Below are 16,354 nucleotides of genomic sequence, written 5' to 3' on the forward strand. Positions count from 1 at the left end.
TAGTACATCATAATCCTTTTTGCCCTGCTCTAGTAAATGTCCTGCAGACATGTGCGAGGTAACGTGTGTTCAGCCAGCTATATCAAGACGTTCTCAAATTTCATATCACTAGAACAAGCAATTTTAAAGGAAAGATGGACCTTGATTTGTGACAAAGTAACAAGAAACAAACATTAAAAAATTACAAAAAAAATATTATAATTTATTTAGCATGAATCAAAACATGCGGGTATACAGTAGTTTGTTACATGGTACAAAGATGAAGCAGAAGCATATGCTCACTGAAATAATTTAGATCTCGAAGCATATCTACTGTATGGGCGGGGGGGGGGACTACTGTTGCACCACACATGACAAGCAAACCATCACATACACAACACTCATTCAAATTAAGTCACATAAATATCAAACAAAATATACAAAAAACTAATTTCTATAAAGAAAAGGCCAACCATGCAGATTATCCTTCCGTCTGCCACAGCAGTTCTGAGATCATAGCTCATATTCCATTCACAGCTTCAAAGCTCGAGCTTCATGTCAAATCAGTTGGTTAAATAAAGTACAACTCTTTGGCAGCGGCATGAGCAAACATTTCACCACTAAACACTATTCTATTCTTAGTAAACTTGACCAGGGTTGGCTCCGTTATTGGTCCTCTACAACAAATGTTTGTCAAAAATGGGCAATCCACAAGCCCACAATACTACACACTATTCAGCCTCTAGTCTCGCAGGCCAACCTGTTGCCTCCCACCATTTTCAAATGCTTCCTTAATACAATCTGGAACAGGCAAGCTCTGAAAATGATCCGAGGATCATTTTTAGTTTACACTTTAGTACATACTTTAGTCTTTACAGTATGGCAAATCTGTCCGAAAATGGAAGCCTATAAGAGCTTGCTGCTCAGTAGCTGCTCTATAAAGTATTTGGGGATTGTGGAATAGTTGTCGGGATACACATAGCATCATTGATCATAGGACCAATTATATTAAGATCTGTTGAACATGGGATCCTTTATAAAACAACAAATGTCAGGAGCTCCAAAACCTTGATTCGTACACCACTAAGTAATTTCGCAGCGAAGATGACATTTTCATACTTGTGCTAGGCCTAAGAATCCCATTCCACTCAAGGCACTTGAGGCAGCAAAAACAGAAACAAATCCAAAGAAGAAAAATAAAGTCAAGTCAGTAGTGCCAAAGCCTATATAAGACACACATCAATATTCTCTCCAATTACAACTCAGAGATATTTATGTGCCCTATAGCCATAAAATAGTGTAATTTCAGATCCCAGAAAGAAGCGAGTGGGGTCGGGTATCAAGTCCTCATCATGCATTTACTGTACACCAGACCAGTTGTATTTACTGTATACCAGTTTTACTGTACACCCGCTGTTGCACAGACTGGGAATGTCCATGTTGCTGAAGGGTTTATTGTTCGGTTGTTGTGTAGCTCTATAGCAGCGTCTGGTTGAGAATCTCCCACATCATTAACCTCCTGAACAGAGACATGTGGCCCTAAGGAGAGAGACACATGTTCATATTTGAGTGCATTAAAACAGATGTATTACTTTACTTCATTAATACATTTCATGTGATCTGCACAGCTTACCTGTTTGAAAGTAAGGGGCTTTTCTCTGGATATGTAGTCTGCATATTTACAGGCAAAAACTCCACAGTCACTGCCGTTCTTTTGCTGGGGGATCTCCTAGACATACACATGCCATCACATTAAACATCACTGGACAACATACATTTCATCCAAATAATATTCATGAATTCATGTCATACTTACATTGGCCCTCAAGCTACCAACAGTCCATTTGGAGCTGTCCAGATCTCTGCCCTGCTTAGCTCTGTGTTCCTCCCTCAAGTAGAGTCTGACACACAGAAGACATACAATGGGATAGTTTCAAATTATGAGATGTAAACAAATGCCAAAACACTCGCCCCAAAACCATTAACATGACCTCAGTAAAACGGTTCCAAAACCTAACCTTATTCCTAAACTTATAGCCTTCTGCTTACCATATAAACAACTCGGCAGAGTCGGCACCTCAAATGTTGCCCAACAGACGCTCCCAGCCTGTAGACTGGTGCGCTCCGTTATGAAATTAGTAATGTTCCGTCTTTTAATTAACATCTGTCCTGGGCGTTGGGCCCCTCTAGGGCAATAAGAGTGTTCATCTCATGACTCATAGAAATAGACTATATGACAACCAGGTATAGTCTGGTGACCACCGGAGAGAGGGGTGACAGCCGGAAAGTAGACGGCACCCGGGTGAGCAGTATGGGCTAGCGCCTCAGCCTGGGTCCTCTGTGAGGAGGAAGCCCAACAAACCATGGTGAGGCCTTTAGGAGGGCCATTATAGTCCACCACACCTGAGTACAGTGCCTGGTACTGGGAGTCTGGTGCAACGCACAGGTCCTGGGCCTGGTGAGAGCAGGAGTGGACCTGGTGAGACGTAGGAGGGGCCCGGTCAGGAGTCAACCCACAGAGCCTAGTCCTTCCACACGCCAGATTTTGGTTCTCCCAGTACCAGCAGAGTAGTTCCGGAGCAACGGATTGTGTGGCCTTGCTCATTCCCTGATGGACTGATCAAGGGTAGCTACTGGGACTTAAGGGATTTGATCAACCCCGGCTGGGTCGCCTGAGTGAGGGGTATGATGTTGGAAGACCCGAAACTCCGTTGACCTCATCACTGAAAAACATCACTGAAGATGCGTCCCAGGTGCATCCATGCGATGTATTTTTTATTTATATTAATAATCAAATGGCGGGTGTGAGGTTGCCATGGCAATCAATTGGCTGAGGCATTGGCTGGGAATTCTTGGGGACTTGGGCTCATTAGGTCCACTGGCAGAGCCTGACCAGAGCCTTTTGTGGTGGTTCTGGACAACCATGTATCCGACCGACTCAAGGCCAGGCACTGCACTCCCTGTGGTGTGGAACACTGTCAAATTTGAAGTCGGTTGGGTGAACAGTTCTCAAGTTACGTGGATTACAGACACACACATACGTACAAAGAAGTGGTGCATTTATTGTAAGATGTAGAATATTCCTAGTGACAAAATATGGCCGGAGACAATATGCAAGAAAAGACTGGAGCAGAGCGAAAAGAAGACTCACAGTAAAATGCTGCAGACATCATCATGCCTCTGGCCCATCGAGTCGTATGACCTCACTGAGCGGGATCTGAAATCTATCACCTGCATGGGGGACGACAGAGACTAAATAATGTATAGTAACAAATAGTAAATGGTGCATTTGTAAAATGGTAAATGGTGCCTTTATATAGCGCCATTATCCACGGTGCTTTAAATGCATAGAACGAGGCCACTCTACCCTGAGCCACTAGCCAACTTACTTTAGTATCATCATCATCATACTATAATTCAGCGAATGTCTGAATGTCTGTCTGAATGTCTGAATGAATGTCACTGACAGAGCGTTATCTCATCATTGGCTGCACCAATCACTCCCACTTTTAATTAATGATTAATAATGAATTTATTAGTGGATAAAAACAGCCGTTTACAGCCGTGGTCTCCGTCTGTGGTCTATCTCCGACGGAGCCACACTATTAGCACACATCTCTCCATGCCAAAAGAATTCTGCACACTCCGAATCCAGCTAGGCTACTTTTTACAGACGCAACTGTCATATTTACTGTACAAATATTGTTTTTACATCACCACACGATCCCATGGGCAATGCGCCTGGGTGCAGTACCCCCCGCGGCCACAAGATGGGGCAAATATCTCACAACGGGTAAGGGCTAGTAATGTAAAAGCAGTAAAGGAGTATTGCAGCAAAGAATGCAAAGCAAACCACTGTATTTAAGAACAATTAACCACACTAACCCTAGCTGACCGTTAAGACTTTTTTTTTTTTTTAAAGCCTCCAGCACTGCACTTCCACTTGACTTCCTGCCTTCATTGGGAGACACGTGGCTCCAATGAACTGCAGCGGCAAGTGAGGCATCTATTTTTTGGGAGGCACTGGGTACCATTTTTCAGTCTTTGGTATGACCCGGCCGGGGATCCCAGTCTCAGGCAAGGTAGATTAAATGGAGGTAAAGTCACCAACGTCATTTCCGCTATCACGCAATTCCAGATTTGACACACCATGGGAGACAAACTACACCCGGAAGTTCGGCAGAATGCACTGGAGTCAATGAGAGCTCAGTGACCAGCTCATGAACAAACACTATTTCTGAATGACAGATCTGTTGTAAAGCAATCGCTTCTGGCAAATAACACAAGACATATAACACATTGTCAGAAACGATATACCTGCTGCCGTTTAAATCCTCCAATAAAATGTACTGTGCACATCGAAAAGCAGGTGATTAGAAAACAAACTGTGATAGGTCTTTTATAGGCCTGAACTGATAATATGACACAGGTCTCAATGGTTCATAAATAATGTTTGTTATGAGCTGGTCAAGCTTGCTCCATTCACGGCTTTGTATTCATGTAACTTCCGGTGCGAGATTTGGCTCCCATGAAAGTGTCATGGCGCAGCACAGTCACGTGACCATGTCACTTACTTCTCTAATCTTCCTTGGTCTCAGGGCGGACACTAACCACAAGGCCACTGAGCTGGTACATTTGGTGTAGAGGGGGAAACGGGAGGGAACCAAGTACAGAGCCGTGGGGGAACCTGGTCATACGTTTAAGCTAAGGTGACTCACAGCCATAGCCCAATGGACGCCCAGATGTAAGGGAACCAGTATGATGTCATGGACAAATAGGTCTACAGCCTTCGTCCAGCGCTTCACAGACGTGTGTCCCCCAGTCTGACCCCCTCCACCACCTCGCAGCTTGGGAAAAAAGAAGGTGCTGAAAGAGTAGATCTTCAGTCCCCCTGCTTGACCACAGGACCGCTGCATGACAAGGGACAGGTAGAAGTTCATCACCTACAGGGGGAAGGAAGTAAAAAATAATGAACAAGAGTAAAACTAAAGATTAAAAACAAAACAATGCAAGACAAGACTTTGTCATTAAAGGACATTCCATCTGCTGTTATACCAGATCATGTGGTGCAGTTACACAATATACTGTAACCAGTTTATATATACAGTATATGTTAGTCTTTTATTTATAGTAGATCCACAAGCTATATACTGTATAAGAAACAAGTGTGCACCCTTGGTTGTGGTAATGAAGGATAACGAGATGGCAGGAACGGAAAGGACAACGGAGGGTGGAATGTTTGTTTTGTTCTGCAGCGACTGCCAGTAAGAAGAGAAACTGTGTGCTGACTTCTAAGTAGATTTAACTGCAAAATAAAATCTGCCGTTGTGTAGTCATCATGTGATGTTTTATTCCAAAGTTCCTCTCCCAACTCCAGGAATGTAGTTTAATTTGATGGTGCTTGTCGTCCAAGACAAACAGACAAAGGTTTTTCTGCCAGAAAGCCATGAGGGGAGTTCTCTCCACAGGACCGCTCTCAAATTCACCTTTTTAGATTTGCCGGCGAGTATTTATATCTATATGTCAGTTTTTTCCTTTGTTGTGTGTGCGTGGTGAATTAACCCACTAGTTGATTAGATGTCCATTTCACGTCTCTTTCTCTCACTCTTTTTGAGTGGTGCAACCACTCCAAGGAACAGCAATGTCCGTGTGTATGTGTGGTTAACCTATGTGTTCACCTAAGTGACGTTAATGAGCACCAGTAGGGGCACTGTTGTGCCATGCAGAAACTGAGAGACAGTCAGTGCTGCCTGCTAGTGAGTGAGTGAGTGAGTGAGTGAGAGAGAGAGAGAGAGAGAGGAGGGAGAGAGGGGAGTTGCACCACTCTGTTCACTCGGGTGTGACTTTTTTTCTCATGTGCGACTCTCTCATCCCATTACCCATACTGTGATTTGAGCAGGCACGGATGCACTGGGGGACTCTCTGGAGCATATGCCTGAGAGAAGCTGGTAATCAAGCTGGAGGACATAGGTGGGGTCTGACATAATTTTGTGGAACTGTCTGGTGATAGCTTCATCATTACAGATTACAGTGTGGGGTGCTGCCTGACTCCCATTATTTCCTTGGTTCTTGTGTGTTTGCATTGCAACAGTAACACATTAAAACGACTTAAATGGAAATTATATGCCGAAGTTATAAGGTCCTTTCAAACAGGAAGCGATGAATGCACACGTTGACTGGATCAACGACAGGTCTGCTCAAGAGGGGCGCGACAACGCAAGTGTAAAAAAAGCTAAACCAAATCCATGTCTGGTGAGTCAAGCACGGCGCTCACGTAAATCCGCTTGCAATGCTGCCCCTCGACTTCACCGTGCGTACAGAGAAAGAAAACGCAGGTCTCATTGGAAATGAACTATAAATTTAAAGTTAAATCACTTCCAGTTTCAAATGCCCCATACTTGTTAGCACAGCTGTAGCATACGCCTACCTCATCGTTCAGCCAGCTGCCCTCCTGTAGTGTGGCCAGGTCTCTCTGTGTGATGCGTAGTTTGAAGGCAGAACTTAGGACGAGGTTCGGATCACTTTGTGACAGAGCGCGACTCACCTCTATTGCCATTTCCTGTACACACAGACAAGCACAATGAATACATAACCAAAAAGAATAATGTCCACTCCCTGGTTTACAAGCAAGATGAGCTGGACATCCTTATGAACAGAAGCTCTGTACTGTGCTTCACCAAGACCTGGCTGAAGACAGTGTTCTGACTCAATTACACCAGCAGAGTTTCTAACTACATTGAGTGAACCACAGCAAAGACTCCCATGTGGCGATCCGTTTGGAGCCAGTTATTTCTAACAGCAACCTTGAACCGGTCACTCAACTTCCCATGCACGCCCATTCACACACACATCCGTTGTCTCGACCACTGACAAAAACGCTCGCGCACTCACAGCAAGCGAAGCACGGAGCTTCGTTACGTTTTTATGAATGGAGGTGCAGTGAGTGTGGAGAGGAGGAAGTGGGACTCACGGCTGAAGCAGTAGAAAACTGTGTTGTGCGTCTGTTTAGTTGCGTCGTCGGCTGTATTCCTGCAGAGGTCTATTCCAACGAGCGCAACAAGAGATGAGCTAATGCCACAACGCATCATAATACACCAGTGCTGCTGTCTTCCCTGTGTTTGTTACTGCTGACGTTGAATGGCCGGAGGACAGAGGAGTTTTGACAGGTCGGTTGTAAACGCTGTGTTTTGGAAAGAGCCACTCAATAAAGAAGAGTATATTTTGGAGCCTTGTTTATTTTGGAGATTAACTTTTTTTGTACCTTGAAGGGAAGTTTTCACTTTTTCAGATTTTCTTTTATTTGGGTGAAAAGTAAAACCCGGTTTCTGGATTATTTTGTTAAAGTGATTTTCTTTTGACTTACTATTTGAACTGAACTGAATCTGAACTGCATCCCTTGCTCTACTGAACTTGAAATACTGTGTTGTGTCTATTTATTATTGTTGTGAATTGTGATTGCCTATCTGCATTTAAGGGTTGGTTTATTGACAAATGATTTATGGTTTTCGGGTGTACGGGTTCATGTGAGGGTACATGGACCCTTTGTAGGGTTTGAATTTCTTATTTAATACTTTATTATTGTCAGGTCCTGTCCTGACTAGCACCCCAGCAAACAAACTAAAAAAGGTACCATTCAAACCACTACACCCATAAGAAAGTTGTACGTATGAATGAATGGACCATTGTAAATCACTTTGAGTAAGCACTCTGTGCATAGAACATCGCTATAAAAATGCAATCCATTATTATAAAGTTGGATGTGTGTGTTTCTGTTTAACATAATCATTTGAAAGTGCTTTGTAATTCTCACCTTCGTCATTCTAGGTACATCCTCTTCACTGCGACGTGCATGGGTTGTGTGTGTAGAGTGAGTGTCGGTATGTGTTAGGGAGGGATGCACTCTGTCCACTAGCTTGAGGCGAGTGGCTACTTCTGTAGAGAGGTCCACCTCGGCTGACTGTTTCTGCAGAAGATATACAAAAATTGATTCTTGCAAATGAGAGAGAAAGAATAATAGATAATACACAGAATAATACATGAAAACAGTGGGAACACCTATTATTACTGCATGACTTACTGATACCTAGTAGTACCTTAGACTGCATTATAACTTTAATTTACCTTTTATTACTTTACTATATATTATGTATGTTGGACATTACTTATTGTACATTCTGGTGAAGTCTGCCAAACCAACATTGAACTGATACACTGACATTTTTAATTTGATTATGTTTATTACCGTTACACATCGGGCATTTTGGGTGTCCTCCAACCCTTCAGATTTTGTCTTGCTGAAACACATGTCACCCCTCCTGGAAACATATTTTATAAAAACAGAATATGAAACCCATTCATAAACGTGATTGTGTGTTACTTGCCGCATGTGTGCTTCACATTGGATGTGGAAGTGCAACGAATTGCTGGGCGGAGTGGGCACACCAGTTGCCTTTCATTGCCCATGTCAACCCATTTGACTGTTATGTTCCGCAGTTTGTGCGCAATGTTCAACAATAGTCTTTTCTACGTACTTTGTAATATATTATGCTGGGTTTATGCTGGATGCAAAGTCTTTGAGGACCAGTCCTCACAAATCAAATTGTCAAATTCTAATAGGCTTGTGGGGACATTTGCTTCCCACATGTATTGTAGAAAAAGGACAAAAAAACAACCAACCTTTCTCTGGTCTGCTTAGCAGCAGAAGGATCTCTCCATGTGAAAACACTTGGAGCAGCTGCAAAATAATGGGAAGACGAATGTTAGCCAGGGAACGTTAAGACTCTGCATCTTCAAAGAGTCAAAACATGCCTTTCTTTTGTTTTAAATTCTAAATCTACATGGGACTCAGCCAACAACCTATACCTTTGATGGGTCCAGCCTTTCTGGGTACAGACTCACAGGATCTTCCCATCCCAGCAGCTCTGTGCTCGCACTGTGACAGTGATGCACTGATAGGAGAAAAACATTCAGAATCAGATGGGGAATACTTGGCATCGTCTAGCTTATAGTAAGTAAGTAATCTGATTACACCACCATCTGTAATCGTATTACACCAACGTCCAACGTCTAAGGTCTATGGTAATCTGATTATGCCAATGTCTAAGATTTTCAGTAATGACACCAACAAGTCCATACTCACTCTTGTGGTTTGGTTCGGTTGAAAGGTAGCGGCTGGTTTTTGTCGTTTTTCTCCGTCACCATCTCCAACAAGCGCATGTATTGTTCTTTGCTGCTCTGCTTTAAAGCCTGGAGGAGGCATAAATGCCAAACACTGTCATTAGTCAGACAGACATTGATAGTTGAAGCATGGTCAGTGAGAATATTAGGCAATCCTCGCTGAATGACAGTATTTGATTGCAGACAAATGTAAACAGAGAGCCTCATTAGTTCACAATCTGCAAATGTTACTTGAGTAAATCTATTCATTTTATGTTAAAGCAACTGACCATCCACATACCTCTTCTACTGTAAGACTGGGTTTATAGCTGCGGTTGTTTCCAAAGCCTGCACACGTTAAGTCTGGGTTGGTGGCACTAGTTCCCATTCCGACTCCCAGAGCAGGCCTAGAAGGCAGCAGCTGGAGGGAACTTCTTCTGTCCTTGCCTCTTTCAGGGATTCCTGTAGGTAGCCCCATCCCACTGGAATCACAAGCATAATGCACATATTGGAGTGATGTGACATTCATTCTCAATAAATGTGTGTGCTGTGTCTGCTGCATACGACAATATCTAATGTGCATACAAAATAAAAGTTAACATAATATAGCATGCTTCATGCATAACATAGCATGCATTCTCTTAATTTTCTTATGGCCAATGAAGGCCATTTCCAGGACTTTCAGATGAAACTACCGGTATGCAAGTATTGCAGGCCTTCAAAGAAAGGCAATAACAGTTTCCAAGCGTATTACAAAAAAATACATAATCTAAGGATAGTTTATTGCACAACTTTATCAACAATATTCAAGCTAAGATACACAAGCTAAATACTTAATTTTCGTACCTGTATCAAACCCTACCCCTTTGATACATGAAGTTATTTCAATACACCGTTAATAAACATACACCCAACAGTTGTTTGACTACTAACTTGCCATTAGTGGGTTATGGGATGTAAACTTCATTAGATTCTGTGTGTCCGTGACTGTGCACTTGTCGGTAGGGGTGCAACGGTTCAGTTAGACCACGGTTCGGTTCGAACCTCGGTATGGGGGCCACGGTTTCGGTACAGTAAAAAAAATTACACCCGTGTGAAGTGACCCCCAGGAACGCGCCCTACTGTACCCTCTACTGTACTGTACTGTCACTGTACTGGCACACACGAAATCATCATATATATATACAGTTAATAATGTGCGTGTGTGTTTGTGTGTGTGTTAGGTTGCGCACAGGTGGTGAAAAACAACCATGCTGTTTTCATGCTCATACCCAGCCAGCCAGCCAGGCAGTGGCTTGCACCACTCAAAAAAGTTTATTTATAGCATTTTCTTTTCTTCTTTCTTTTTTTAGCATATATTATTTTATTAGGCATTTCTACCTCATCATTATTTTCAAGGGGAAAGAATGCACAGGGCATTAAGCACATGCAGGAAAGAGGAGAGGAGTGCCTCCTGGGAGGGGAGTGATTCACAGTGAATGCGTCGTGTCGCACAGAAAAATAGCCTACAAAAGTTTACAATAAGTCTACATGAGGATTTAAGGATATTATGCTTATATTATTAGAAGAAGGGCTTCTATCTACAGTCATGGATTGGACATTTTGTTGGGACTTTTCTGACGGAATTAATGTCCTGCCGGTTGTTTTTGCTCTCACTCTCCCTCTTAATTAGCACTCAAACCGCGAGTGCAGATGCAGAATCAGATCTGGAACAAACTTACAATGACCATGCTTAGAAGCCTGTTGGCGCGAGGTTACTTCGCTGTGTGTGTCTCTGTGTATGACGATCAATAATTATTCCAAGAACAAGACGAGGGCTGGATTCTCCTCATCATGCCGTCTCTCTCTGTGTGTGTGTGTGTGTGTGTGTGTGTGTGTGTGTGTGTGTGTGTGTAGGGGGTGGGCCGACAGAGTGCTACACTTCTGTGACCGAAAGAGTGCTTCTAAGTAGGCCGGTGTGTGACCGAGAAATACATTCTTCGCAGCTGTAAGAAATGAATGAATGGGTGCAGGTCTTTTTTCCGACAGAATATTGATCCGAAACCTCAATCCTAACCTAACCCTAACCGCAAGCACGGGAGCAGCGCATGTCGGACCATCGCTTTTTCGCATCGCAGCGAATGTCCCCCCGCTGCGGATCGGATCGTTGCCCCGTCGGCTAGAATGCTGTCGGAAAAAAGGCCGCCTCCCGAATGAATGCAAACCGAAATAGCGCGGTTCATTAGAGCGCATTGAACCGTGTATGCTGTACTGGACGGTTTGGTTTTAAACCGAAAACCGTTGCACCCCTAGTTGTCGGTCAAGTTAAGCAGTGAGATCATTCAACTTTTGAACTAGGACTAACTGCAGACAGTTCTACCTTTAAGAACACAGTTTACAGTTGATGTAAGCCTTACATTAATGCCTTACATTGTAAGGCATGTATACAAATATTAGACTGTCATAGATGCAGTAATACAGCATTTCTGACAGAAATTTATAGACCGTGAATTTAAAGACGTAGTGAAATTTTGAAGGTACTGAAGTTTTATTTTCACTTTTAGAGCATATCCATGGTCATAATATAGACAATAGATGCCAAAGAAAGTGTATTTATATCAAACATCCCTAAAAGTCCAATCTTAAATACTTCCTAGTATGAACACAAACTTACTGCATCATGTGAATGTTCATCTTGATTTCATTCATGTTCCTCCAAACACCTGATTTACCAACCAATCTGCTCTTCGATTCCCATAGCTCATGTTCCTCCAAACAAACCTGATTTTAATTACAGAACTACCCTTTTTCATTTTGAATGTCAACATTTTGAACGTCCTGATGGACCAACCAATCTGCTCTTAAGAATATCTTTCTACCAGAATCAGCCGCGACACCCATGCAGTGCCAAGTCAGGGTCTCACAGCCAGAGGCGTATCTACAATAAGGCGAGGGCAGGCGTTCGCCTGTCCAAATCCATTTCTGGCCTGGCCAAAATCCATACAATAAGAAAAGAAGAAAAAAAAGAGGACAAAAACAAGACCTGAGAACTATTAGTGGACAGCGGATTGGGTGAATGGGATAGCTGCATTCCACACTGTTAATATACCTGTTGTAGAGTTTGTATGCAACTCTGTAATTGCGCAACAGTGGAATGTATGCACGCCGGAGCTGCCATATGCTTGTACTACTTTTATAGTTACACAGCGCATGCACTGAGACGTACATTCTGACACGCTGTTCAACAGAAAAAACAAACACGCCCGGGACAGGACAATACTTTAAAATCAATACTACCTTTTGCTCTATTGTGCAAACACACACACGGAACGAACATGGACATGTTCAGGGAACAATAACCAATATGTCAGAGGCACAACGTCACGTTTTACTACGTCTGTATGCTGTCCAAACACTGTACTACGTCTGTATGTTGTCCAAACACTGTACATGGCATAGGACCATGGAAAAAAAAAAAACTCACAAGACTTTCAGACATGCAAAGCCAAGAATCAACATTTGGTTCAAGCAGCATATTACACCTGTCCTATATTTGTATATACTGTAGGTTTCTGCAAACATTTATCTTCTATGATGCTACAGACTGCTGACAAATGCATGTTTACTGTTCTCTATTACAGTATGATAATAAACCATGTTATCTAAAAACAAATGCATCTCATTTCTATGAACAATTATCCTTCATCCTGCATTTACTACCAAATTCTCAACTCGCATCAATCATATCCACTACTCAAAACATCTTCATTGCTCACTACATGTACACAAATAACACAACACTGTGATAACCACAGAGAAAACACACCTGAAGGGCGCTTTTTTTCTAGTCCAACAAATAAGAGGGTTTAACTTCAAGTGGGGTATGGGGGCAGGGCTAACTGCAAGTTGCTTAAGCCATGGTGTGATGTACACAGTATCAGCTCTTGTATTACGTAAGTGTAAAAACATGGTTCCATTTATTTTGAAACTGTGGCAGAGTTTACTGCATTAATTAATTGATGGACACTGAATGATGTAATCAAGGCAGACAACAGTCTTTGGGACATAATATTCCTGAATTTGATTTTGAAAATGATAGCGCCCACTGTTCCATTCTTTGGTGAGAATCCTGACTAGAACAACATTGCATAAATGGAAGGAAGAAAGAAAACTGCAACACTTGCCTGAATTTCCTCATCAAAGGAGGTGAGGAACTCTTGAAAGGATTCTTCCCACCCCACTCCCTCTCATTCAGTCCACCTGCTGGCTTATCTGGAGAGGCAGAGTGTAAAACATGGGACATGGAAAAGAAGAAGGAAGTGAAAGTCAGGAATACGAGTAGATTGATCAAGTAAACGTGACAAAAGTTATTCGCATCCTGCAATCATATTTACTTACCCATTCTCCATTCAGAACTGCTCATCCATGAAGTTTGTAGTTCATCTATGCCCATCAGTCGAACAGTATGGATCTAAAGACAGATGGCAAGAGACAATTCATTTTGGATAACATAATGGATGTAGGCATATACACCATTTGGTGAACTGCACTGTTTAAACTGTTACAGTTGTGTGATAGTGGCTGTCGCCTTTCTTATGGTTTTCTTACATGTTCTGTGCTGTTAAGGTGCGTTCACATGCAGGGCAGATGTAAAAGATGCAGACCATTAATTGTCAATGGAAGCTAACGACATGATGCATGTAGCTGCTCCAAATTATACTCCCATTCGTCTTTGCGTCTGACCGTGTGAATGCAACAATACACTTTATTGATCCCTTAAGGGAAAATGTATTCTGTATCTGATGTTATGACTACATGCGGCATGGTCATGCTGGACCTCCAAAAGGCTTTTGACACCGTACTGGTTAACAAGCTTAAAGCTATTGGTTTTGATAGCACATCAGTGAGCTGGATGCAATCCTACCTGGAGCTGTGGCGTCCCACAAGGAAGCATACTAGGGTCTTTACTGTTCCTGATATATGTTAACGACATGACATCAGCTTGTGACTGCAACTTGTTCCTGTTCGCAGATGACTCAGCACTGCTGGTCTCGGACAGGAACAAACTGCAGGTTGAAAAGACCCTCAGCTCTGAACTCGGTAGAATCTGCACCTGGCTCGCTGATAACAAACTATCCTTACACCTGGGAAAAACTGAATCCATTCTCTTCGGATCAAATAGTAATCTCAGCAAGGCAGATGGCTTCTTGGTTAGAGTGGGTGACAATTTTATCACACGAAAAGATCAAATTACCTACCTAGGTTCCATCCTGGAGGCCAATCTTTCCGGTGATAAAATGGCCACCAACGTAATCAAAAAAGTCAATCAAAGAACAAGATTCCTTTACAGATCTACTTGGCCTCACCCCCGAACCCACCTCACCCCTGCCCACTTTGACAGGCTGGGATGGCTTAGGGTCGACGACAGAGTACAGCATCTTGCAATGTGTCTGGTCCACAAGATTCGATACACCACCAAGATACCCATGTACTTCCTTAATGTAAATGAAGTCCACACCCACAACACCAGAGGGAGTGCAACAAACCATGTACAACCCAGATTCGGCACAAACAAGGGTCTAAATTATTTTCGCTCCTATGCCACCAAAATGTGGAACGCCCTACCAACAGTCATTAAGACATGTGAATCCCTTGACTCCTTCAAAACCGCTCTCAAAGGGCACCTACGGATGGCTGCAATTCGAAACTGGCCTCTGTAAAATCTGAATCCCCCCCACCATTTCCCCTCACTGTATATGTATCTTTTTCCTTTTTGCTTCCTATATGATGAATTCCTGTTCTGTTCTTTAGCTACATAGAAGTTTCTATTTGTATGTCTCTAAATGTTTTGATGAATTGAACAATGTGGACCCTGTTGTAAACAAACAAGTGTAATGCTTGATTGGGTCGTCCACTCACAGTTAACAGTCTTTGTATTGAGTTTGTGCTTGAAATGTACTGTAATTCTGCAAACTGTTAATAAATATTTCAATCAATCAATCAAAACCTGAGACAATAAATCTGTGACAGCATTTGGTATTGTGTTCTAGGCGAATGAATGGAAACACTAACTTGGGTCTGCTCAAAGGGTCTGCACTTCTTGCACTTGCTTGGTGGTTTTCTCAGTCCAAGCAGACCAGCTACCCCCGTCACAGTCTTCTTCACAAAGCTGATGACTACATCTGAAACACAGCAACCAATCAAGTTGACAACTAGAGTTATAAAAATAATGAGTAGTGCTCACTTCTGTCGCAACAGTTCAGTGTGACAGTCACAATAAACCAGGTTAGTTTACAAACCTCGCCTCCTTCTCTTCACCTCCATTTGCTCGGTCTGACTCTGGCAGACATGATCAGCCACATAAACGCTGAAATGGAAAAAGCACAATAACTGAAGTCAAGCATTGGATACAGCAAAGTCGTCACGCTAGCATGAATTTTCAATGAAGGTTTGCTTACACGATGCACGTACATGCTGTACTTGAACCATGGACACAATACATTGTTCAAGCCAACTGGCCATGTAGTGCGATTGCAAACGGGTGATAGAAAAGAAACCTTTTGGACCATCAACCAACCTCTGGTAATTCCGTTTAGCTGGTCTACTAGCTTGCTGTGCCTCCTCTGTTGTCACTCCTCGCGTGGGAATCTGTCGGTTACCTTTCCCAGGCCACTCGGGGGTATTTTGCCCCCTAATGGGCTCAAACAGCGACGATATTCCGTCAACTATCCATCCATACATCCCACTGATCCCAGACAGATACAACAAGACAGTGGAGGCCAGGTCTATTTAACGAACAATAATGGACAGCTAGTATAACCTACGACACACCAATAACTGCCTTCTCCAGCGTTAGCTTTAGCAAATAGCAAGCGCTCTTCTCCTCACCACGGTCCACTCCACTTGGCTGTTGCTGGTGATTAAAGGATGTGCGTCACTCCGTGTAGAGCGAACGTTTTACGGCGCAGAACGCCGCAGATGAAGATGCGGGGCGGCTAGGGCCAGGCCAATCATAGGGGGGGCCAATGTATAGACTTGGTGTAAAAAGAAACAACGGCGTACGGGATAACGAAACGAGCGCACCCAGGCCGGACCAAGACGCAAGCAAGGCTAGCAAGCAACACTGTTTCCACACCAAAACGCCCAACAGCCGCGGACAGAAGAAGCTGTCCGCAGCTTCTTTTAAGTTTTTACAGTTTATTACATGGAATTTCCACCAATGACATAATTACATATATAT

At 43.0% G+C, this 16,354-nt stretch overlaps 2 protein-coding genes across 3 annotated transcripts in view; one reads left to right on the forward strand and one right to left on the reverse strand.

Annotated features, from left to right (window-relative positions):
- uggt1 (UDP-glucose glycoprotein glucosyltransferase 1) overlaps positions 1-16,354 on the forward strand; it is a 285,869-nt gene that overhangs the window by 139,811 nt on the left and 129,704 nt on the right. The gene's annotated exons all lie outside the window — the stretch shown is intronic.
- Positions 182-16,021, reverse strand: senp2 (SUMO specific peptidase 2). 2 transcript variants are annotated; one of them, XM_080784527.1, is made up of 18 exons: positions 15,692-16,021; positions 15,414-15,481; positions 15,187-15,296; positions 13,513-13,585; positions 13,299-13,386; positions 9,437-9,617; positions 9,119-9,225; positions 8,842-8,927; positions 8,656-8,713; positions 8,222-8,294; positions 7,790-7,942; positions 6,950-7,018; positions 6,407-6,538; positions 4,698-4,922; positions 3,131-3,210; positions 1,796-1,880; positions 1,613-1,708; positions 182-1,518 (listed from the first exon to the last, which is right to left on the reverse strand). In XM_080784527.1, exons 1-18 carry the CDS (start codon positions 15,853-15,855, stop codon positions 1,456-1,458), a joined length of 1,911 nt encoding a protein of 636 aa, XP_080640653.1. In that variant the 5' UTR covers positions 15,856-16,021; the 3' UTR covers positions 182-1,455. The 2 variants fall into 2 exon arrangements, with proteins under 2 accessions (XP_080640653.1, XP_080640654.1); XM_080784528.1 differs by lacking the exon at positions 6,950-7,018.

The sequence above is a fragment of the Protomyctophum bolini genome (assembly GCF_963924005.1).
Source record: "Protomyctophum bolini genome assembly, chromosome: 15".
NCBI classification, from domain to species: domain Eukaryota; kingdom Metazoa; phylum Chordata; class Actinopteri; order Myctophiformes; family Myctophidae; genus Protomyctophum; species Protomyctophum bolini.

Coding starts and splice junctions, on each gene's coding strand:
- senp2 (XM_080784527.1), bottom strand. CDS start 15,855: ATGTATGGATGGATAGTTGACGGAATATCGTCGCTGTTTGAGCCCATT. Junction 15,297..15,413: donor GGTGAAGAGAAGGAGGCGAG/GTTTGTAAACTA, acceptor GCTGTGTTTCAG/ATGTAGTCATCAGCTTTGTG. Junction 7,019..7,789: donor ATGTACCTAGAATGACGAAG/GTGAGAATTACA, acceptor TCGTTGGAATAG/ACCTCTGCAGGAATACAGCC.